General features: G+C 39.8%; 1 protein-coding gene and 1 pseudogene across 1 annotated transcript in view; one reads left to right on the forward strand and one right to left on the reverse strand.

Annotated features, from left to right (window-relative positions):
- Positions 1-17,484, forward strand: part of ARSK (arylsulfatase family member K) — a 59,393-nt gene that overhangs the window by 22,519 nt on the left and 19,390 nt on the right. Inside the window, exons 4-5 of the mRNA XM_065936820.1 lie at positions 10,701-10,983; positions 16,749-16,920. Of these exons, the coding sequence (XP_065792892.1) occupies positions 10,701-10,983; positions 16,749-16,920 (455 nt within the window). The remainder of the gene's footprint in view (positions 1-10,700; positions 10,984-16,748; positions 16,921-17,484) is intronic.
- On the reverse strand, positions 14,335-16,483 carry LOC136156363 (RNA N6-adenosine-methyltransferase METTL16-like; annotated as a pseudogene).

A 17,484-nucleotide genomic window follows, 5' to 3' on the forward strand; every position in this document is an offset into this window, starting at 1 on the left:
CCTCAGCTCTGGGTCTTTTCTCAGCTACATCACTTCCAACTAGAACTCTGAGCTGCATGATGCTTTTTGATTCAAGCTCCATCTCCTTTTAGTGACTTTCTCAACCTCATAGCTGCATTCTAGAGACTCACCAGTTACCTGTTTTTCTCTCCAAATTCAAATTCTATAAACAAGGATGATGGGCTCAACACATGTTTCCTCCCAGACTCCATCATAATCACTGACCAGGTTAAGGACCCAAGGGTCTGGTCCTCAGGTCACGTGCCCAACCCTGGCCAGTCGACAAGAGAGGAGAACCTTAAATCCTACACAGCATAGTCATCTGGGTCACCTCTTCAGCAAGGGTTATGGACATGGTAATATGTTCAATGCAGTGACTGCTTAGTTAATTATTAATGAAAGATTTACTGGGGGATAATCCACCCATTTTATCTTTCATAAATGATGACATTTTGTCCAGGTTGTATCTTCTATATAATACTGAAAGACAAAGGCTTACAAAAATTTTAAATGTTAGTCACTTAAGTTGCGATGTTAAATTACTCTAAAAAGTATAATGAAAATCTTCTCCTTATCTGATGTAAGTAGTCAATGCTATCTAAAGCATTAGAGGTGTAATCAAAACCTAACTATTTTATCCCAGTAGCTTTCTCCACAAGGTAGCAAATCGTCTTTTAATTTTTTGAAGTATAGTAGTAGAAGGAGTTTATGCTTGAGTAGATATGAGGTGGTAATATTATTTTGACTGCTAAGGGAGTTACCTCAAGTTCTAGCCTAGCACAATGCCTTGCACATGGTAGACATTCAGTAACTATTTCTTGAATTAAATAAAAAAGCCTGCCTTTATTTAAAACCAAATTGCAGCAAATATTCTGTTAAGGGCTACAGTCACTGTCACCTAGGAATTCAAAGTTCTAAAAATTGATGCTTCCACAGTGATGAATTCACTAACAGACTAGAAAATAATTATATAAAAGTTCACAACCTCAAGTCCATGAAACCCCTGAGTACCCACCCCCACATCAAGCGAAACAAACCTTTTGTTTGAAATTTATTTACTAGTATACAATTGTATAATACAATTGTATAATTATACATTATAATTGCATAATTGTATAATTATGTATAATTATGCAATTGTATAATTGCATAAATGTATTTACAATAAATATATAATAAAATATCACAGAATTAATAACTATTGTTATTCATTCAACTAAAACAGATTGTTTTGTGAGTGATCATAAATATATGCAAAGATAGATGACAGCCTTGTGAGTCCCTTTAAAAAAAATGGTGTGTTTCTCAACTCTGAGAGAAGAACATTTAATGGGAATGAATATGAATTCCATTTTCTCTCCCTGAATTTATTAGGTTGATAGTGAAATTTGCGAGGACATGATTCAGAATTGTAATTTTTCCATGCAAGAGACTTATTCAACTAGTCCTGTCAACAACAATGATTCTTTGTGTGAGAGAAAGAGATCCATTTCCATATAATTCTTAAAGTCTGAGACACTTTAAGTATTTAGTAATCTTAGGAAGCTAAAGGTTTATGTCTAGACTTCTAATTCATTTTGAAAGAAAACTGTTATGTTCTCATCAATTTTAATGTGTGATATTTTTTCAAAGGTTATTGTTGCTATGTAAATTGACCCAGCACTACCTGTGGGCTGACTGTATCCAGTACTGCAGCAGTAGAATTTGGCACATTGGCACAGAATACCCACACAGCAATGGCATAAATACAGAGTTATGCAATAATTAGTTGCTAATATGTTAGTTTTATTTTCCATCCACATTAGGAGATTTTTCTGTTAAAAAGAATTAATAAAATTGGACAGGGCTGATCATTGGACAGTGCATTTAGCCATCACCTTATTTTTTGGAGTAGATCCTGTTCTTATTCATGGGCTACTATGGAAACTATTTTAATTATCTCATCTAAAAATTGAGGCTCTTAAGCATAAAAATTCGTACATTGTTATGTGGAACAATGCATCTCAAAATGTGACATGCATGCAGAGCCACTGGGCATCTCATTAAATGCCCTTTCCAGATCAGTGGGTCGGGTCTGGGATGGGGCTTGAAATTCTGCTTATTTAACAAGATGATGCTGATGCTGCTTGAAGCAGCAAAAATGTAAGGAACTGGACCTCAGAGGGAGGTAAGCCCAGGTATAGTCAGCTGTGAATGCCTTTATCAGAAACATGTGGTTACTTTTGTATCCCCTTGAGAAGCCTCACTTGCATTTCCTCAAAGAGGTAAAATAAACTTTGGACCACTTAGGAGGGGCACTTGGTATATATGCACAAAATGACAGATTGAAGCCTAAGTTTATAGAGAACAGTTTCCTTTGAGGTAGGTGTACTCCACATCCAAGCTCCCACATGAGGCTTCATTACAGTGGTCTCTGCTACTGTACACTCAGGAGAGTGAAAAAAGGCAAAAAAAAAAAAAAAAAATGTCTTACTGTCATGACAATAGTTATGACCTCATGAACCTCCTGAAAGCCTCTCAGGGACCTCCCAGAGATGGCTGGGCCACACTCTGAGAAATGCTGGCATGTAGGAAACTGTACACTATATGATTGTGCCTATTTTTCAAGTAAGAGTGTAAATTTATAATGAGAGGAGTCAATGAATCAAAGTCTCTAAACCAGGGATCCCTAAGCTCCAGGCTGCAGCCCAGTACCTCCTGTCAGATCAGCAGCAGCATGAGATTGGAAATAAAGTGCAAAATGTAATGTGCTTGAATCATCCTGAAACCATCCCCTTGCCCCCACCCCTGGTCTCTATAAAAACTGTCTTCCATGAAATCAGTCCCTGGTGCCAAAAAAGGCTTAGGGACCGCTGATCTAAACCACAGGTAGTTTTCATTCCTCACCGTGAATTCAAGCCTTTTTTATATTGTCCTGATTGAAACCACACTCTTAATATTCCAGACAAAGTACATAGAAATGGAATGAAAATAAATCTGTCCAAAATACCCCCAGTGACCAACTAATTAGAAAGTTTTTTATTTGGAGGAGGTTATAGCAAGTAATGGTGAGTAGGAGGTTAGGGGAGGCATCACTGAACAGTAAAACAAAGTAGGTCTAAGCACTTGGTCAAATGATAGTTTCCTGGTGCAGCAGTTTGACCTGGTTAAAAAGGGATGAAAACATTGGCTGTTCAGTAGAGAGAATTATAACTTTAAGAGTTATCTTTCCGTCACAGTGAAAGTGAAAGTCACTCACTCATGTCCACCTCTTTGTGACCCCATGGACTATACAGTCCATGGAATTCTCCAGGCCAGAATACTGGAATGGGTAGCCTTTCCCTTCTGCAGGGGGTCTTCCCAACCCAGGGATCAAACCCAGGTCTCCCACATTGCAGGCCGATTCTTTACTAGCTGAACCACAAGGGAAGCCCAAGAATACTGGCATGGGTAGCCTATCCCTTCTCCAACAGATCTTCCCAACCCAGGAATTGAACCAGAGTCTCCTGCATTGCAGGTGGATTCTTTACCTCCTGAGCTTTTAGGTATTGATGGCAATTCTGTCACAGTAATTGCCATCAATTATGCGGCTGTATATTCACGTTGTCTTTCCCTATTTTCCTCATTAGTCTTACTTGCCAGGGAAACTTTGGGCTGTGAAAGGGGACTCTGAACTGAGAGGTGCTGCTCCTGGAGCACCTACTGCTTATACTGCAGTAGGTCCCACGTAACAGGGGCCCAGGCTGGCCCAAGGAGCGCTGAGAGAACCGTCAATCAACATGATTATAACCTAATCAACATGATTAGGATGTATTGGGCTTCCCTGGTGGCTCAGCGGTGAAGAATCGCTGGCAGTGTAGGAGCTGCAGGAGGCAACATGTTCGATCCCAGGGTTGAGAAGATTCCCCTGGAGAAGGAAATGGCAACACACTTTAGTATTCTTGCCTGGGAAATCCCATGGACAGAGGAGCCTGGTGAGCTACAGTCCATAGGGTCGCAAAGAGTTGGATGCAACTGAAGTGATTTAGCGTGCACACGTGCATTGATATGTATTAAATATATAAAAAGTACTAAATGTTTTCAATCTATAAAAATGTTGTTGCTTTATACTTAGGCACAATGCTTGAACATGGGTCAACTAACCAATCAAAGTATTACCCTCTTGATCAGCTAGATTACTCAGGAATCTTGGGATAGCCTGAAAGAGGAAAAAGGGAAAATTAGGAGAGAGGAACCTTTACCTTCAACCATAATCCTGTCTCTGCTGCCCTGGTAGTGCTGAAAGCATTTGTTATACTCCACTTCCAGCAGTTACAGGAATCATGCCAAAAGCCCACACATTCAGAAACAGACAAAAGAAGATGCCACTAAGATAGGAACGTAAATCACATATTATTTAGAAAAGATGGCAGAAATGGAGCTAAATTTGAAATTAGTTGTAATAGTAAGAGTGGGCCAATATTAAGTTGATTTGAGACTTTTTATCCTTAAGGGGACCAACCTGGGCCAAAAAGAACCTCAGAAACAAAGAACTATTTAAAAAAAAAAAGAAAGGAAAGGGGCATAACTTTGCCATAAAGATGAAAGAAATCACACTTACTCATTGCTGTGGCAAAAGATGGTAATCTGGGTTCAATGTAGCCATCTTTCAAGCATGATCTTTCCTTGAGACATTCTAGGCTCACTCATGACTGCCTTGTAAGGTCGACTGAGGAGTCTGGTTAGCCCAACCAGAGCAACAGTCTACCCCTGTGTCAATCCAAAGCCAAGTAAAGGCTCTGATCACCATTTAGGGCTCTGCACCTAACTCCAGAGTGTCCTAAAATTTAACTCAATTCTGCAAGTTGAAGGTTCAGTGTACAAGACGGCCCCCACTACCCCATTTCAGACGCAAATCACAAGTCCGGGTTTGTCACCTATGACTGTGACTTGACCAACTATAAAGTCAGAGGGACCCATGACCTCTTCCTTGGGTTAATTTGCTACGGTGGCTCACAGAACTCAGAGAAACATTTTACTTACTAGATTACCAGTTTATTATTAACCAGTGAAGTCGCTCAGTCATGTCCGACTCTGCAATCCCATGGATTGTAGCCCACCAGGCTCCTCCATCCATGGAATTTTTCAGGCAAGAGTACTGGAGTGGGTTGCCATTTCCATCTCCAGGGGATCTTCCCAACCCAGGTATTGAACCCAGGTCTCCCACGTTGCAGGCAGATGCTTTACCGTCTGAGCCACCAGGGAAGCCCAGTTTATTATGAAAGGATATAATTCAGGAACAGCCAAATGTAAAAGATACCTAGGGAAAGGGCACGATGCTTCCGTGTCTAAGCCCACCCCTCTTCCAGCCCTCCCTCAGCCCTCTCCTTTTTTGGATTTTATAGGGAGAGGGGTGTGCGATGCCATGGACTGTGGCCTGCCAGGCTCCTCTGTCCATGTGATTCTCTAAGCAAAAATACTGGTGTGGGTTGCCATACCCTCCTCCAGCGGATCTTCCCAGCCCAGGGATTGAACCTGTGTCTCTTATATCTCCTGCTGACAGGCAGGTTCTTTACCCCAGCGCCACCTGGGAAGCCCTTATAGAGACATGATTGATTAGATCACTGGCCACTGGTGATTGAAATCAATTTCAATTCCCTTTCCAATCTCCTCCCTTCCTCAAGGTCAGAAGCAGGCAATAGGACTAAAAATGTCAACCCTCTAATCTCTTTGTTGTTTAGGACAACCAGGCCCCATCCTTAGGTAAGGTGAAAAAGTAACCCCATTAACATAACAGAAGACACTTTGGTTGCTTTCATCACTTAGAAAATTCTGAGGATTTTAGGAAATTTTATCAGAATCAGTGATGAAAACCAAATATATACTTTTCATTATAAATCACAATATCACACTGGACAACTAATTAGGTTGCATTACAAGGTTTCCTGTAATTTCCTTGTAATCATTTCTCAACCATTTGTTCCATATAATACTCCTTGGTTGAAAAGAAAGCACTTTGGTTCCTAAACATTTTGTATGAATCTCAGTGAGCTATTTCTGCTTACCACAAAATCGTAGAGCTCTACCACAAGTATTGCTGATGTGATAAACCCCTAGCATCCCACGCTTCTGCAATAATAATGATCACACAGGGTTTTCTCATTCAGCAATGATCTAAGTGAAAGACTGAGAAACTGTTACATTGCTTGGTAGTATGACGACTTTTACCATACTCACTATTTTAGGGATTTCCATTTGCTATACAGAATTAGCTAGAATCTCTTAGATGTAATTCTGCTAACATTCTGGATTTCATTACTTTCATCAAACTATATTGAATATCTGCTTCCCTGGTGGCTCAGTAACAAAGAATCCACATGCCAGTGCAGGAGATGTGGGTTTGATCCCTGGGTGGGGAAGATCCCCTGGAGAAGGACATGGCAACCCACTCCAATATGCTTGCCTGGAGAATCCCACGGACAGAGGAGCCTGGCGGACTGCAGTCCATGGGGTCTCAGAGAGTCATACACAACTGAAGTGACTGACCATGATACTGAGTGTCAACTGTGAAAAATTATATTTTTATTATGGCTGCTTAAACTTATCTGTCTTCAAGAGGCAGGTAAAAATTTTATTTAGTTCACCTACGAACCATTAGCCACTTTGTGTGGTTTGAAATTTCCCTTATGTGGAGTATTATGTTTTAATATAAAAAAGTCTTTATTTCTATGTTGGTATTTGAGTTTATTAAGCTCTTTTCTTAATTGATAGGGTATTTCAGAGGTGTTTGCCTTAACAAAAATTTATAAAAACAGGCTTCTTAGAAATTGCTTCCTAAACAGTTATGCCATTCAGTATCACAGTAATCCAAGTCTGTGCCCCAACCAGTAAAGATAAAGAAGCTGAAGTTGAACAGTTCTATGAAGACTTACAAGACCTTCTGGAACTAACACCCAAAAAAGATGTCCTTTTCATCATAGGGGACTAGAATGCAGAAGTAGTAAGTCAAGAGATACCTGAAGTAACAGGCAAATTTGGCCTTGGAGTACAGAATGAAGCAGGCCAAAAGCCAACAGAATTTTGCCAAGAGAACCGGTCATAGCAAGCACCCTCTTCCAACAACACAAGAGAAGACTCTACATGGACATCACCAGATGATCAATACAAAAATCATATTGATTATATTCTTTGCAGCCAAAGATGAAGAAGTTCTATACAGTCAGCAAAAACAAGACCAGGAACTGACTGTGGCTCAGATCATGAACTCCTTATTGCCAAATTCAGACTTACATTGAAGAAAGTAGGGGAAACCACTAGATCATTTGGGTATGACCTAAATCAAATCTCTTATGATTATATAATGGAAGTGACAAATAGATTCAAGAAACTATATCTGATAGACAGAGTGCCTGAAGAACTATGACTGGGGGTTCATGACGTTGTATAGGAGGCAGTGATCAAGATCATCCCCAAGAAACAAAAATGCAAAAAGGCAAAATGGTTGTCTGAGGAGGCCTTACAAATAGCTGAGAAAGAAGAGAAGCTAAAGGCAAAGGAGAAAAGGAAAGAATACCCATTTGAAGGCAGAGTTCCAAAGAATAGCAAGGAGAGATAAGAAAGTCTTCCTCAGTGATCATTACAAAGAAATAGAGGAAAATAATAGAATGGGAAAGACTAGAGAACTCTCCAAGAAAATTAGAGATACCAAGGGAACATTTCATACAAAGATGGGCACAATAAAGGAAAGAAATGGTATGGACCTAACAGAAGCAGAAAATATTAAGAAGAGGTGGCAAGAATACACAGAACTATTAAAAAGATCTTAATGACCCAGATAATCATGATTGTGTGATCACTCACCTAGCCAGACATTCTGGAATGTGAAGTCAAATGGGCCTTAGGAAGCATCACTACAAACAAAGCTAGTGAAGGTGACAGAATTCCAGCTGAGCTATTTCAAAATCTAAAAGATGATGCTGTGAAAGTGCTGCATTCAATATGCCAGCAAATTTGGAAAACTCAGCAGGGGCCACAGGACTGGAAAAAGTCACTTTTTATTCCAAATCCCAAAGAAAGGCAATGCCAAAGAATGTTCAAACTACCACACAATTGCACTCAGCTCACATGCTAGCAAAGTAATGCCCAAAATTCTCCAAGTGATGCTTTAACAGTACATGAACCATGAACTTCCAGATGTTCAAGCTGGATTTAGAAAAGGCAGAGGAACCAGAGATCAAATTGCCAACATCTGTTGGATCATCAAAAAAGAGAGTTCCAGAGAAATATCTACATCTGCTTTATTGACTACACCAAAGCCTTTGACTGTGTGGATCACAACAAACTGTGGGAGAATCTTCAAGAGATGGGAATACCAGACCACCTGACCTGCCTCCTGAGAAATCTGTATGCAGGTCAAGAAGCAACAGTTAGAACTGGACATGGAACAACAGACTGGTTCCAAATTGAGAAAGGAGTATGTCAAGGCTGTATACTGTCACCATGCTTATTTAACTTATATGCAGAGTACATCATGAGAAACGCTGGGCTGGAGGAAGCACAAGCTGGAATCAATATTCCTGGGAGAAATATCAATAGCCTCAGATATGCAGATGACACCACCCTTTTGGCAGAAACTGAAGAAGAACTAAAGAGCCTCTTGATGGAAGTAAAAGAGGAGAGTAAAAAATCTTGGCTTAAAACATTCAGAAAACTGAGATCATGGCATCTGGTCCCATCACTTCATGGCAAATAAATGGGAAAACAATGGAACAGTGAGAGACTTTATTTTTGGGGTCTCCAAAATCACTGCAGATGGTACCCATGAAATTAAAAGACGCTTGCTTCTCGGAAGAAAAGCTTTGAAAAAGCAGAGACATGACTTTACCAACAAAGGTCCGTCTAGTCAAAGCTATGGCTTTTCCAGTAGTCATGTATAGATGTGAGAGTTGGACTATAAAGAAAGCTGAACACCAAAGAATTGATGCTTTTGATCTGTAGTGTTGGAGAAGACTCTTGAGAGTCCCTTGGACTCCAAGGAGATCCAACCAGTCAATCCTTAAGGAAATCAGTCCTGAATATTCATTGGAAGGACTGATGCTGAAGCTAAAGCCCTATACTTTGGCCACCTGATGCGAAGAACCGACTCATTGGAAAAGACCCTGATGCTGGGAAGGATAGAAGGCAGGAGGAGAAGGGGACGACAGAGGATGAGATGGTTGGATGTCATCACCAACTCGATGGACATGAGTTTGAGCAAGCTCCAGGAGCTGGTGATGGACAGGGAAGCCTGGTGTGCTGCAGTCCATGGGGTTGCAAAGAGTTGGACATAACTAAGCAACTGAACTGAACTAGCTACTCTTTGGAAGAAAAGCTATGACCAACCTAGACAGCAAATTAAAACGCAGAGACGTTACTTTGCCGACAAAGGTCCGTCTAGTCAAAGCCATGGTTTTTCCAGTAGTTAGGTATGGATGTGAGAGTTGGACTATAAAGAAAGATGAGCATGGAAGAATCGATGCTTTTGAACTGTGGTGTTGGAGAAGACTCTTGAGAGTCCCTTGGACTGCAAGGAGATCCAACCAGTCCATCCTAAAGGAGATCAGTCCTGAATATTCATTGGAAAGACTGATGCTGAAATTGAAATTCCAATACTTTCACCACCTGATTCAAAGAACCAACTCATTGGAAAAGACCCTGATGCTGGGAAAGATTGAAGGCAGGAGGAGAAGGGGACGACAGAGGATGAGATGGTTGGGTAGCATCACTGACTCAATGGACATGAGTTTGAGCAAGCTTCAGGAGTTGGTGATGGACAGGGAAGCCTGGTGTGCTGCAGTCCATGGGATCGCAAAGAGTCAGACACGACTGAGCAACTAACTTCACTGAAACAGTTATCCCAACTAAAAATATATATTGATTGAGAAAAAGTAGTAGTACTACTACTTTCTTATCAAGTGGTAAGATAAAATGTTTGAAGAAATTTAATTGATCAAATCATTTAGCTTTTCAAGTACCAGCTAAAGAAAACATATCTAGTTTATCATGGACAAGAAATCTGCAGAACTTTTTAGCTTAGTTAGCTTTGTTGTTGTTTAGTCACTAAGTCATGTCCAACCCTTTGTAGACCCCGTGGACTATAGCCCCCAAGCTCCTCTGTCCGTGTGATTCTCCAGGCAAGAATACTGGAGTGGGCTGCCATTTCCTTCCCTATAGTTAGCTTTAGTCATAGTCAAAATTGTTCTCTCATAATAAGAAAAGATATAGCTGGAAACAATGTAAGACATGAGACTTGAGAAGCACATAATGTACCCGTGGGAGGTAAGAATTTTTTAAATATAAAGATTTGGTGATAGGAGGAAATTATAGTAGCTTTCGTTAGAAATACTACCCCTCTTATTCTAACAGGAAAAAAAAATGTTAAAGTTCCAAAGAAATACTAGGAGTTTGAAGTATTTTTTTATTTTCCTAAATATTATGTTAGGAGAAAAAGTAACCTTCATAAATAATCTGTCTTAGTTTTGAAGGACACATAAGGTAATATTTGATTCTTCTTATTTTTTCTTGGTTTTTGAATTTGCAATGCTCAGGATCTTTCTTAATGAGATCTCATACAGTCAGTCCGAACATTTACATGACTGAGTCTAAAAATTCTTTCCCGTATTGCTCTCTTATATTTATGCTTAGTCAGGTTTTAAAACTTTTCAAACACCTCACAGTACATCTGTCCTGTCTCGGCCCCTCAGCAATCGTGTGGAAGCCTGGACAAGAGACGTTGCTTTCCTCCTCAGACAGGAAGGCAGGCCTGTGGTTAATCTTGCCCCTAAAAAGACTAAAGTAAGAGTGATGGAGGCGGACTGGAAGAACACAGACAGAGCAGTAAACTGGTTAAGAAAGGAGGCAAGCAATTCCACTCAACCGTTTGTTCTGTACTTGGGATTAAATTTACCACACCCGTATCCTTCACCATCTTCAGGAGAAAATTTTGGATCTTCAACTTTTCACACATCTCTTTATTGGCTTAAAAAGGTAGGTGTATACTGTGTGTCCTCAAAAGTAAAAGCTAACATTTTATCCGTATGCTGTTGTTACTTGCCCACTGTTTCTTTTATTATCATTGTAAAGAAAATTTTGAAAATTGTATAATCACCTTGAATTGAACTTGACAAAAACTAAAGGGACCATTTTACAAAAATGTAATGTGTTAAAACTCAGAAACTGCTTCTAAGTTGACTACATAGAACATAATATGTCTGTTATATGCATTGCATATATATATGTTTAAAAGACATTCTCTAAGAAGTCCAGGTAGTCTTCACTTACACAGCTAAGGAGCGTAATAATGACTGTGCAAGCTGAAATTGTACAAAGAGATCTTAATAGTCAACTAGGAAAATGACCATTTTTCCAGGACACTAAAAAACATTTGTCAAAACATTTAAAACTCTTCTTTTGGATTGTAAATGTATAGGGAAATGACAAAATAGTAACACTCATGTTTATTTAATGCACTGCAATGGAAAACACTGGAAACATTAAGAATTAAAATGTTTTGTAAAAAACCCAAATCAAGAGTAGTTTGAACAGTGCTTGCCTTCCCATTGTGTAACTTAAGATATAGAGCAAGCGTCGTCTCTGTGTCTCGGGAATTTGTCATATTTCTTTCTAAATCTGGGTCACCCTCCACATTTGACCCTTTGCACTTTCAGATTTCGGAGAGTTCCTTTAATGTGAAGATTTCTGCTAGTGTCCCTGCCTCAAGGTCATGTTCATCCTTCTCTCCATAAACACCTTCCTCATCGATGCCAGTCTTTTCGCTGAGTCCCTCTGGCTGTGTATCTTGACGCACCAAGTGGTGGCCGAGTCAGCCTTCCCAGCTGTATTGTCTATAACTCCAGTTAACGTTTGATTAGAATTTCGCTTCCAGTGTTACTGCTTATCGCTTTACTATGTATTCATCTTTGTTGACCAATTTCCTCTTTTGATTATCCATTTTAATGTCACATGGATGTATCAGTGGGAGACAAGGAGGCAGGCCACCTACATACTTTGCAGTCTGTGTATGGAATAAAAGATGTGCAATAACCAATCACTGACAAATGTCAAAAGAAATGACATGATTAATCACTGATAACATAGATGTAATCTACATCATGATTTGTAGACTAAAGAACTAGCAGCATATGAATGTGAGTTTTTTTTTATGCAGTAACTCACAGTTAATACACCTTGGTAATCATGCTGCTGCTGCTGCTAAGTCGCTTCAGTCGTGTCCAACTCTGTGCGACCCCATAGACGGCAGCCCATCAGGCTCCCCCGTCCCTGGGATTCTCCAGGCAAGAACACTGGAGTGGGTTGCCATTTCCTTCTCCAATGCATGAGAGTGAAAAGCAAAAGTGAAGTCGCTCAGTTGTGTCCGACTCTTAGCAACCCCATGGACTGCAGCCTACCAGGCTCCTCCATCCATGGGATTTTCCAGGCAAGAGTACTGGAGTGGGGTGCCATTGCCTTCTCCGTGGTAATGATGACAAATTGACATTATAATAGAGTAGTCAAATCAGAGTCAGGCATACAAACTGGAGTCAAGTGGCCATTGAGGATCTGGTCTCAGACATGTCTCTGCACCACTGAAAACTTGAACTGTCTTTGAACTGTACTAGGTCTAAGATACCACCAGCCATATTCAGAACAACACGTGCCAGCTGCAGTCTTCTGCTCTCAAGGTCTCCCCTTGTAATTATGCAATCAGTTCAAACCCTAAACAACCTAAGTGTCCTCACTGCTCACCAAATTCAATTACAGTTCTTGATAAACAGCTTATGTAACTGACCGTGGCCTTGCAGCTTTTTGCCTTTATAAGCCTCCCCTGTTTTGTAATCCTGTGAAACTCTGGAAAGTGCAAACCCCAAATAAACACATTTTTATTTTAGTCAGGTCTCCATTCCTGAAATTCTGGTTCACATTAGCTAAAATTTGAACCCTGCTATAGGGGACCTGGTATTATTAATATTTAAACTGTGGTAATGAGTATATGTGCATACCTGAGTTATGTAAAGTGAGGACTGCCTGTGCTTTGAAATGTGTCACCTTAAATCAAATTTAAGTTACTTTAAAACCTCTATCCAGAAACTATGTAGTGCATCCTATTTTAAAGGAAATAATGTTAAAGTTTTAAATACTTTGTGCCTTCTTAAAAAGTTCCAACTGACTCTATCTTGAAAAACTTGTCAGAGGTCAGTACTAGCCTAATGAAATGAGTCAAATAGTTTTTAAGTAAACAGTTAAGTAGATATTTGAATTTTTTAAAGCTATCTAACTAAAAGATATATATGACTTAAGTCTAGTCTTAATGATTTTCACCCAAACTGTAAGCATTTACACATATTAAAAAGTTGTATTTGTTAAGAACAAATATTTGACTATCTCACTAGATATTGGCATTTTTACTAGTGAACTACTGGGGAAAAAAAGAGCCTGGATTCTTAGGTTATTGATTCTGAAGTTTTGAATTGATCACACAACTATAGTAAAGTGATTTAGACATTTATTATGGATTAGAATACTGTCTAATATAGCTCATGTTTTTCACTGATACGTATATTTTTTAACTGCTACAAAATTAAACAGGTTGGAGGTAAGGGTACGGCTTCCTTCTGCTATATCTCAATCACATTTGGCAGCTTTGCTTACCTAATTCTGTTTCTGAAATAAGCAGTGTCAAAACAGACAAGAGTCAGGAATGTGGTGACGTCTCCAACGTTTCCAGGCGCTCCCTAACATCAGCCCTTCTTCCTGGCATTTCTGGGCTTTCTCTTCCTGATTCTCCCATCATTAGGTGGGCCAGTTCCTTTCTCTGAACTGACACAGGGGTCATCAATCATTTGTACCCAAAGTCTTCAGTCTTAAGAATGACTTTAGAAGAGGGTGCAGGGTATTCACCCTGGTATACCACCTCCATGGGGGGCAGGAGTGAGAGAGTCACCCCTCCTCAGGAAGCAACCAAGGCTGACATAGAGGGTGTGATGCTCTGTGAGTTCTGACCAGGATCAGACTATAAAAATTATCCTTCTGGTCTCAGAAAATCAATCTGAAGTCAAGGTGATCAGCTTAAGACAGATTCAAATCCCTTATGAGTTTACCGATGGCTTTTTGTTGATAATCACAATTTTTCCACTGAACTACCATACAACAATGCCCGTAACTTAAAAAAAAAGGAAAGGGATATTTAAAAATGGACCAATTTTTTTTTTTTTTAAAGATAATTCCACATAGTGCTACCAGTGGGCTAATGATGGAATTCAGCTTGCCACCCCACAGGCCACACTCCAAAGCAAGCTGCCTTATAGAACTTTCCCAACTGTGCAAGAAAATATTTCAGAGTTAACTAGCAACAAGCCTGAAAATTTAGCTACATATATAAGTACAAAGCTGGTTCATCAGATCCCTGTTCTGGCCCTGGACCCAATGCATTTCAACTAAGGTATCATCTACCTCCTTCTTAATGTTTGTCAGACACTTGAATAGGTGATGTCTAGCCACTCCTTGGAGATGGTTCCCCTTTTCGGACCCCGGCTTGCTGAACTGCTCAGAAGCCTTGTGGTCCTGGGCTCCATTGCTAGAGCCTTTACAACTTTCCAGAACCTCGATCTCTCCCTTTTCCTCCCTCCTTTTATCCTCCGTGGGTTCTGCGTTTTCTTTCAGGGAGAGTCTGCCGTGGCCCTGCACAGTGGCAGTCTCCTTCTGCTGGAACAAGCGCTCCAGGGCACTCTTTTGGGGGCCCTGAGTCACATCTTGGCTACTGCTGGGCTTTTTGAGGGGGGACTTTTTCTCTTCCAAGGCTTCAGTGACGTTCTTGGGAGCTAGGGGAACCTCTCAGTTATCTTACTCAGTCTCTTTTCTTCCTCCTTAAGTGAATTCAGGAGTTATCTATGGCTGTTAGAAGCAAAGGGCTAATTTCCTCCTTTTCACAGGGAACTCATTTATGCTGAACCTTTGGATCGTGAGAAGTTTTTCAATCCATGTCATCACAGCCACTATGCCTTCCACTGTCTCAGAGCCCAGAGATGATGCTTGAGGGCTAGTTCTTTCATCACAGACTCCAGTATGGCAAACGTAATGGGTTTCCTTGGCTTCTCTGATGTTCTTCTCTTACTTGGTGGTGATGTTACTGTTACATCATCATAAAAACTCCAAGCCAAAGCCCATCTCATTGTCTGGCCTTGGCAGAATTCATGGTAAGTGACTTTAGGAACCCCTTATATGCAAAATTCTCCCTTCAGAGGAGACAGGCAGCATTTCTTTCTCAGCATACAGTTATACCACCTTAATCTCTTTTTAAGTTGTAAACTGTCATGGATGATCTTTCTAACAAACTCTAATTCACCTCCTTCTGCCATAATATCTGTGATACGTCCTGTATTTACAGAACTTGGTGGGCATCTTCAACGATTCCAAGAGTTTACTCCCTGAGAATAGACATAACCAAGGGCCAGGTCAGAGCCAAGGGGAACCTGGAAAAAACAGTCTCAGCCTTGATATTATGATCAACACCTTGATCCAACTATTCTCGAAGTCCATATATTGCAGGATTTCTCAGATACATAAACCAGTAAAATTTCTTGATACATAAATCAGTAAACATTGACCAGTAAACCAGAAGTCAATCTGGAATTGGATTTTCAGGTGCTTGGGGAATTGGATTTTCAGGTGCTTGATACCAGAAGCACACTAATTGATACAACTTCCAAAATAAAAGCTGCTCTTATTTTTGCAAACAAGGAAAACTTAAATATTCAACTACTTTAAAGGAGAAGATATTTATCTTGGCTTCCAACTGACTGGCAAAAAATAGAGGGTTGCACATGCAAAAGTCACAGATTATCTCAGATTCTTCCTTAAGAGCATCCATCAGGAGTGTCTCCTGTGATACTTTTACCACCTTTATAAAATCAGATAAGTTATTCTGTTCCACACTCTTCTTTGCATAGTTGAAGCACATAGCATCTACTTCTGTTGCATGAAATACCAGGCATTTAAAGTTGTTCCAAGTAAAGGATAGATGCAGGATGTCCCAGTACGGATGTCAGTTCCTCTTCAGAGACTACTTTTGTAGAGTCCTGATGACCAACCAGATCCTCTACCCAGTGAATATAGTTGAGTCTCAAGGAAACTGAAGAAGTTATTCTTTCCAGCAGAATATCAATAGAAAGTCCAAAATCTTCCTTTAGGAGAGTACAAGTCAGAGCTCTCACTGCTTTAGCATCTTTAAAATTACGACTCACTCTTCCATTCAGATTATCTGAACATACTGCTTAAAATCTGGATATTTGGTTGCCAGATATGCAAAGTCAGGAGGTTTTGTCTTTGTATCTATTTCTTGCATGCATTGATTTACTCAGAGCCACCTCTGAGGTCAAAGTTCCTGCCAGACGACCAGTCTAGTGTGGGGTTCTACAACCCCAGAGTCATAAGCCACCCGCAATGCAACGACCTTGGAAACGAAGATGTTACACGCCCAGTGTGCCACCATCTTGGGCCTCCATTCAGCCTCCACACATATAATCTTTAAAATAATTTCACAGCTGTCTTACCGTGTATATAGATTGATATATTGATATTTGTTGTTACTGGGAATCTTAAAAATCTGTTCCTAACTTATGTATTTGATTTGCTGTTTGCTTTACATAATTCATAACCATTCTTTTCTGCTAACGTAATTAATGAAACGTTGTCTGGTATAGCTTACATTCTAGCTGGAAGGGAGGAATATTACAACTTGTTTCCCCCCCCTTTAGGTGTCATATGATGCCATCAAAATCCCAAAGTGGTCACCTCTGTCAGAAATGCACCCTGTAGATTACTACTCTTCTTATACCAAAAACTGCACTGGGACATTTACAGACGAAGAAATTAAGAATATTAGAGCATTCTATTATGCTATGTGTGCTGAGACAGATGCTATGCTCGGTAAGTAGTATAATTAAAATGCAATTACATGAGGAAAAAGTGTAATATTTTTCCAACAAACAGTGATCATGCTGGTTAGTGACTTGTATGAATATCCTCAGATAATTCTTACTTACAACAGTTGCTGAGATACTTCAGACTTAGAATTATAAGATTCCTGACACATATAAAAATTAGATAATTTGTATTATTAATAGAATAAAAGTCTTTTCTATTTTAATTATTCATAAATTCACAGATGCTTAGATTTGCTCATATATTTTTAAAAGGTCATAAAAAATTATCATCTGCTGGAAACAAAACATCTTACTGGGTTTAATCAGGAGTCAGTATTCAGCCAAACACTGTTAATTATAAGGCAACTTCAGTTCTAGGAGATGAAACAGATTAGACATAGAATCTTGTGACTTCTCTCAGACTTGTAATAATTTCAAAACACATCCATTCTCCCTATGCCAGTTAGAGCAAGACTTAAACTGAAATTAGTTTCCCCATGTACATTATGGTCCAGAATTATATTGAATTTCCTTCCCTAACTCAGCTCAAAACCAAACCTGCATCCAT

This window comes from Muntiacus reevesi, chromosome 1, assembly GCF_963930625.1.
Source record: "Muntiacus reevesi chromosome 1, mMunRee1.1, whole genome shotgun sequence".
Taxonomy (NCBI): domain Eukaryota; kingdom Metazoa; phylum Chordata; class Mammalia; order Artiodactyla; family Cervidae; genus Muntiacus; species Muntiacus reevesi.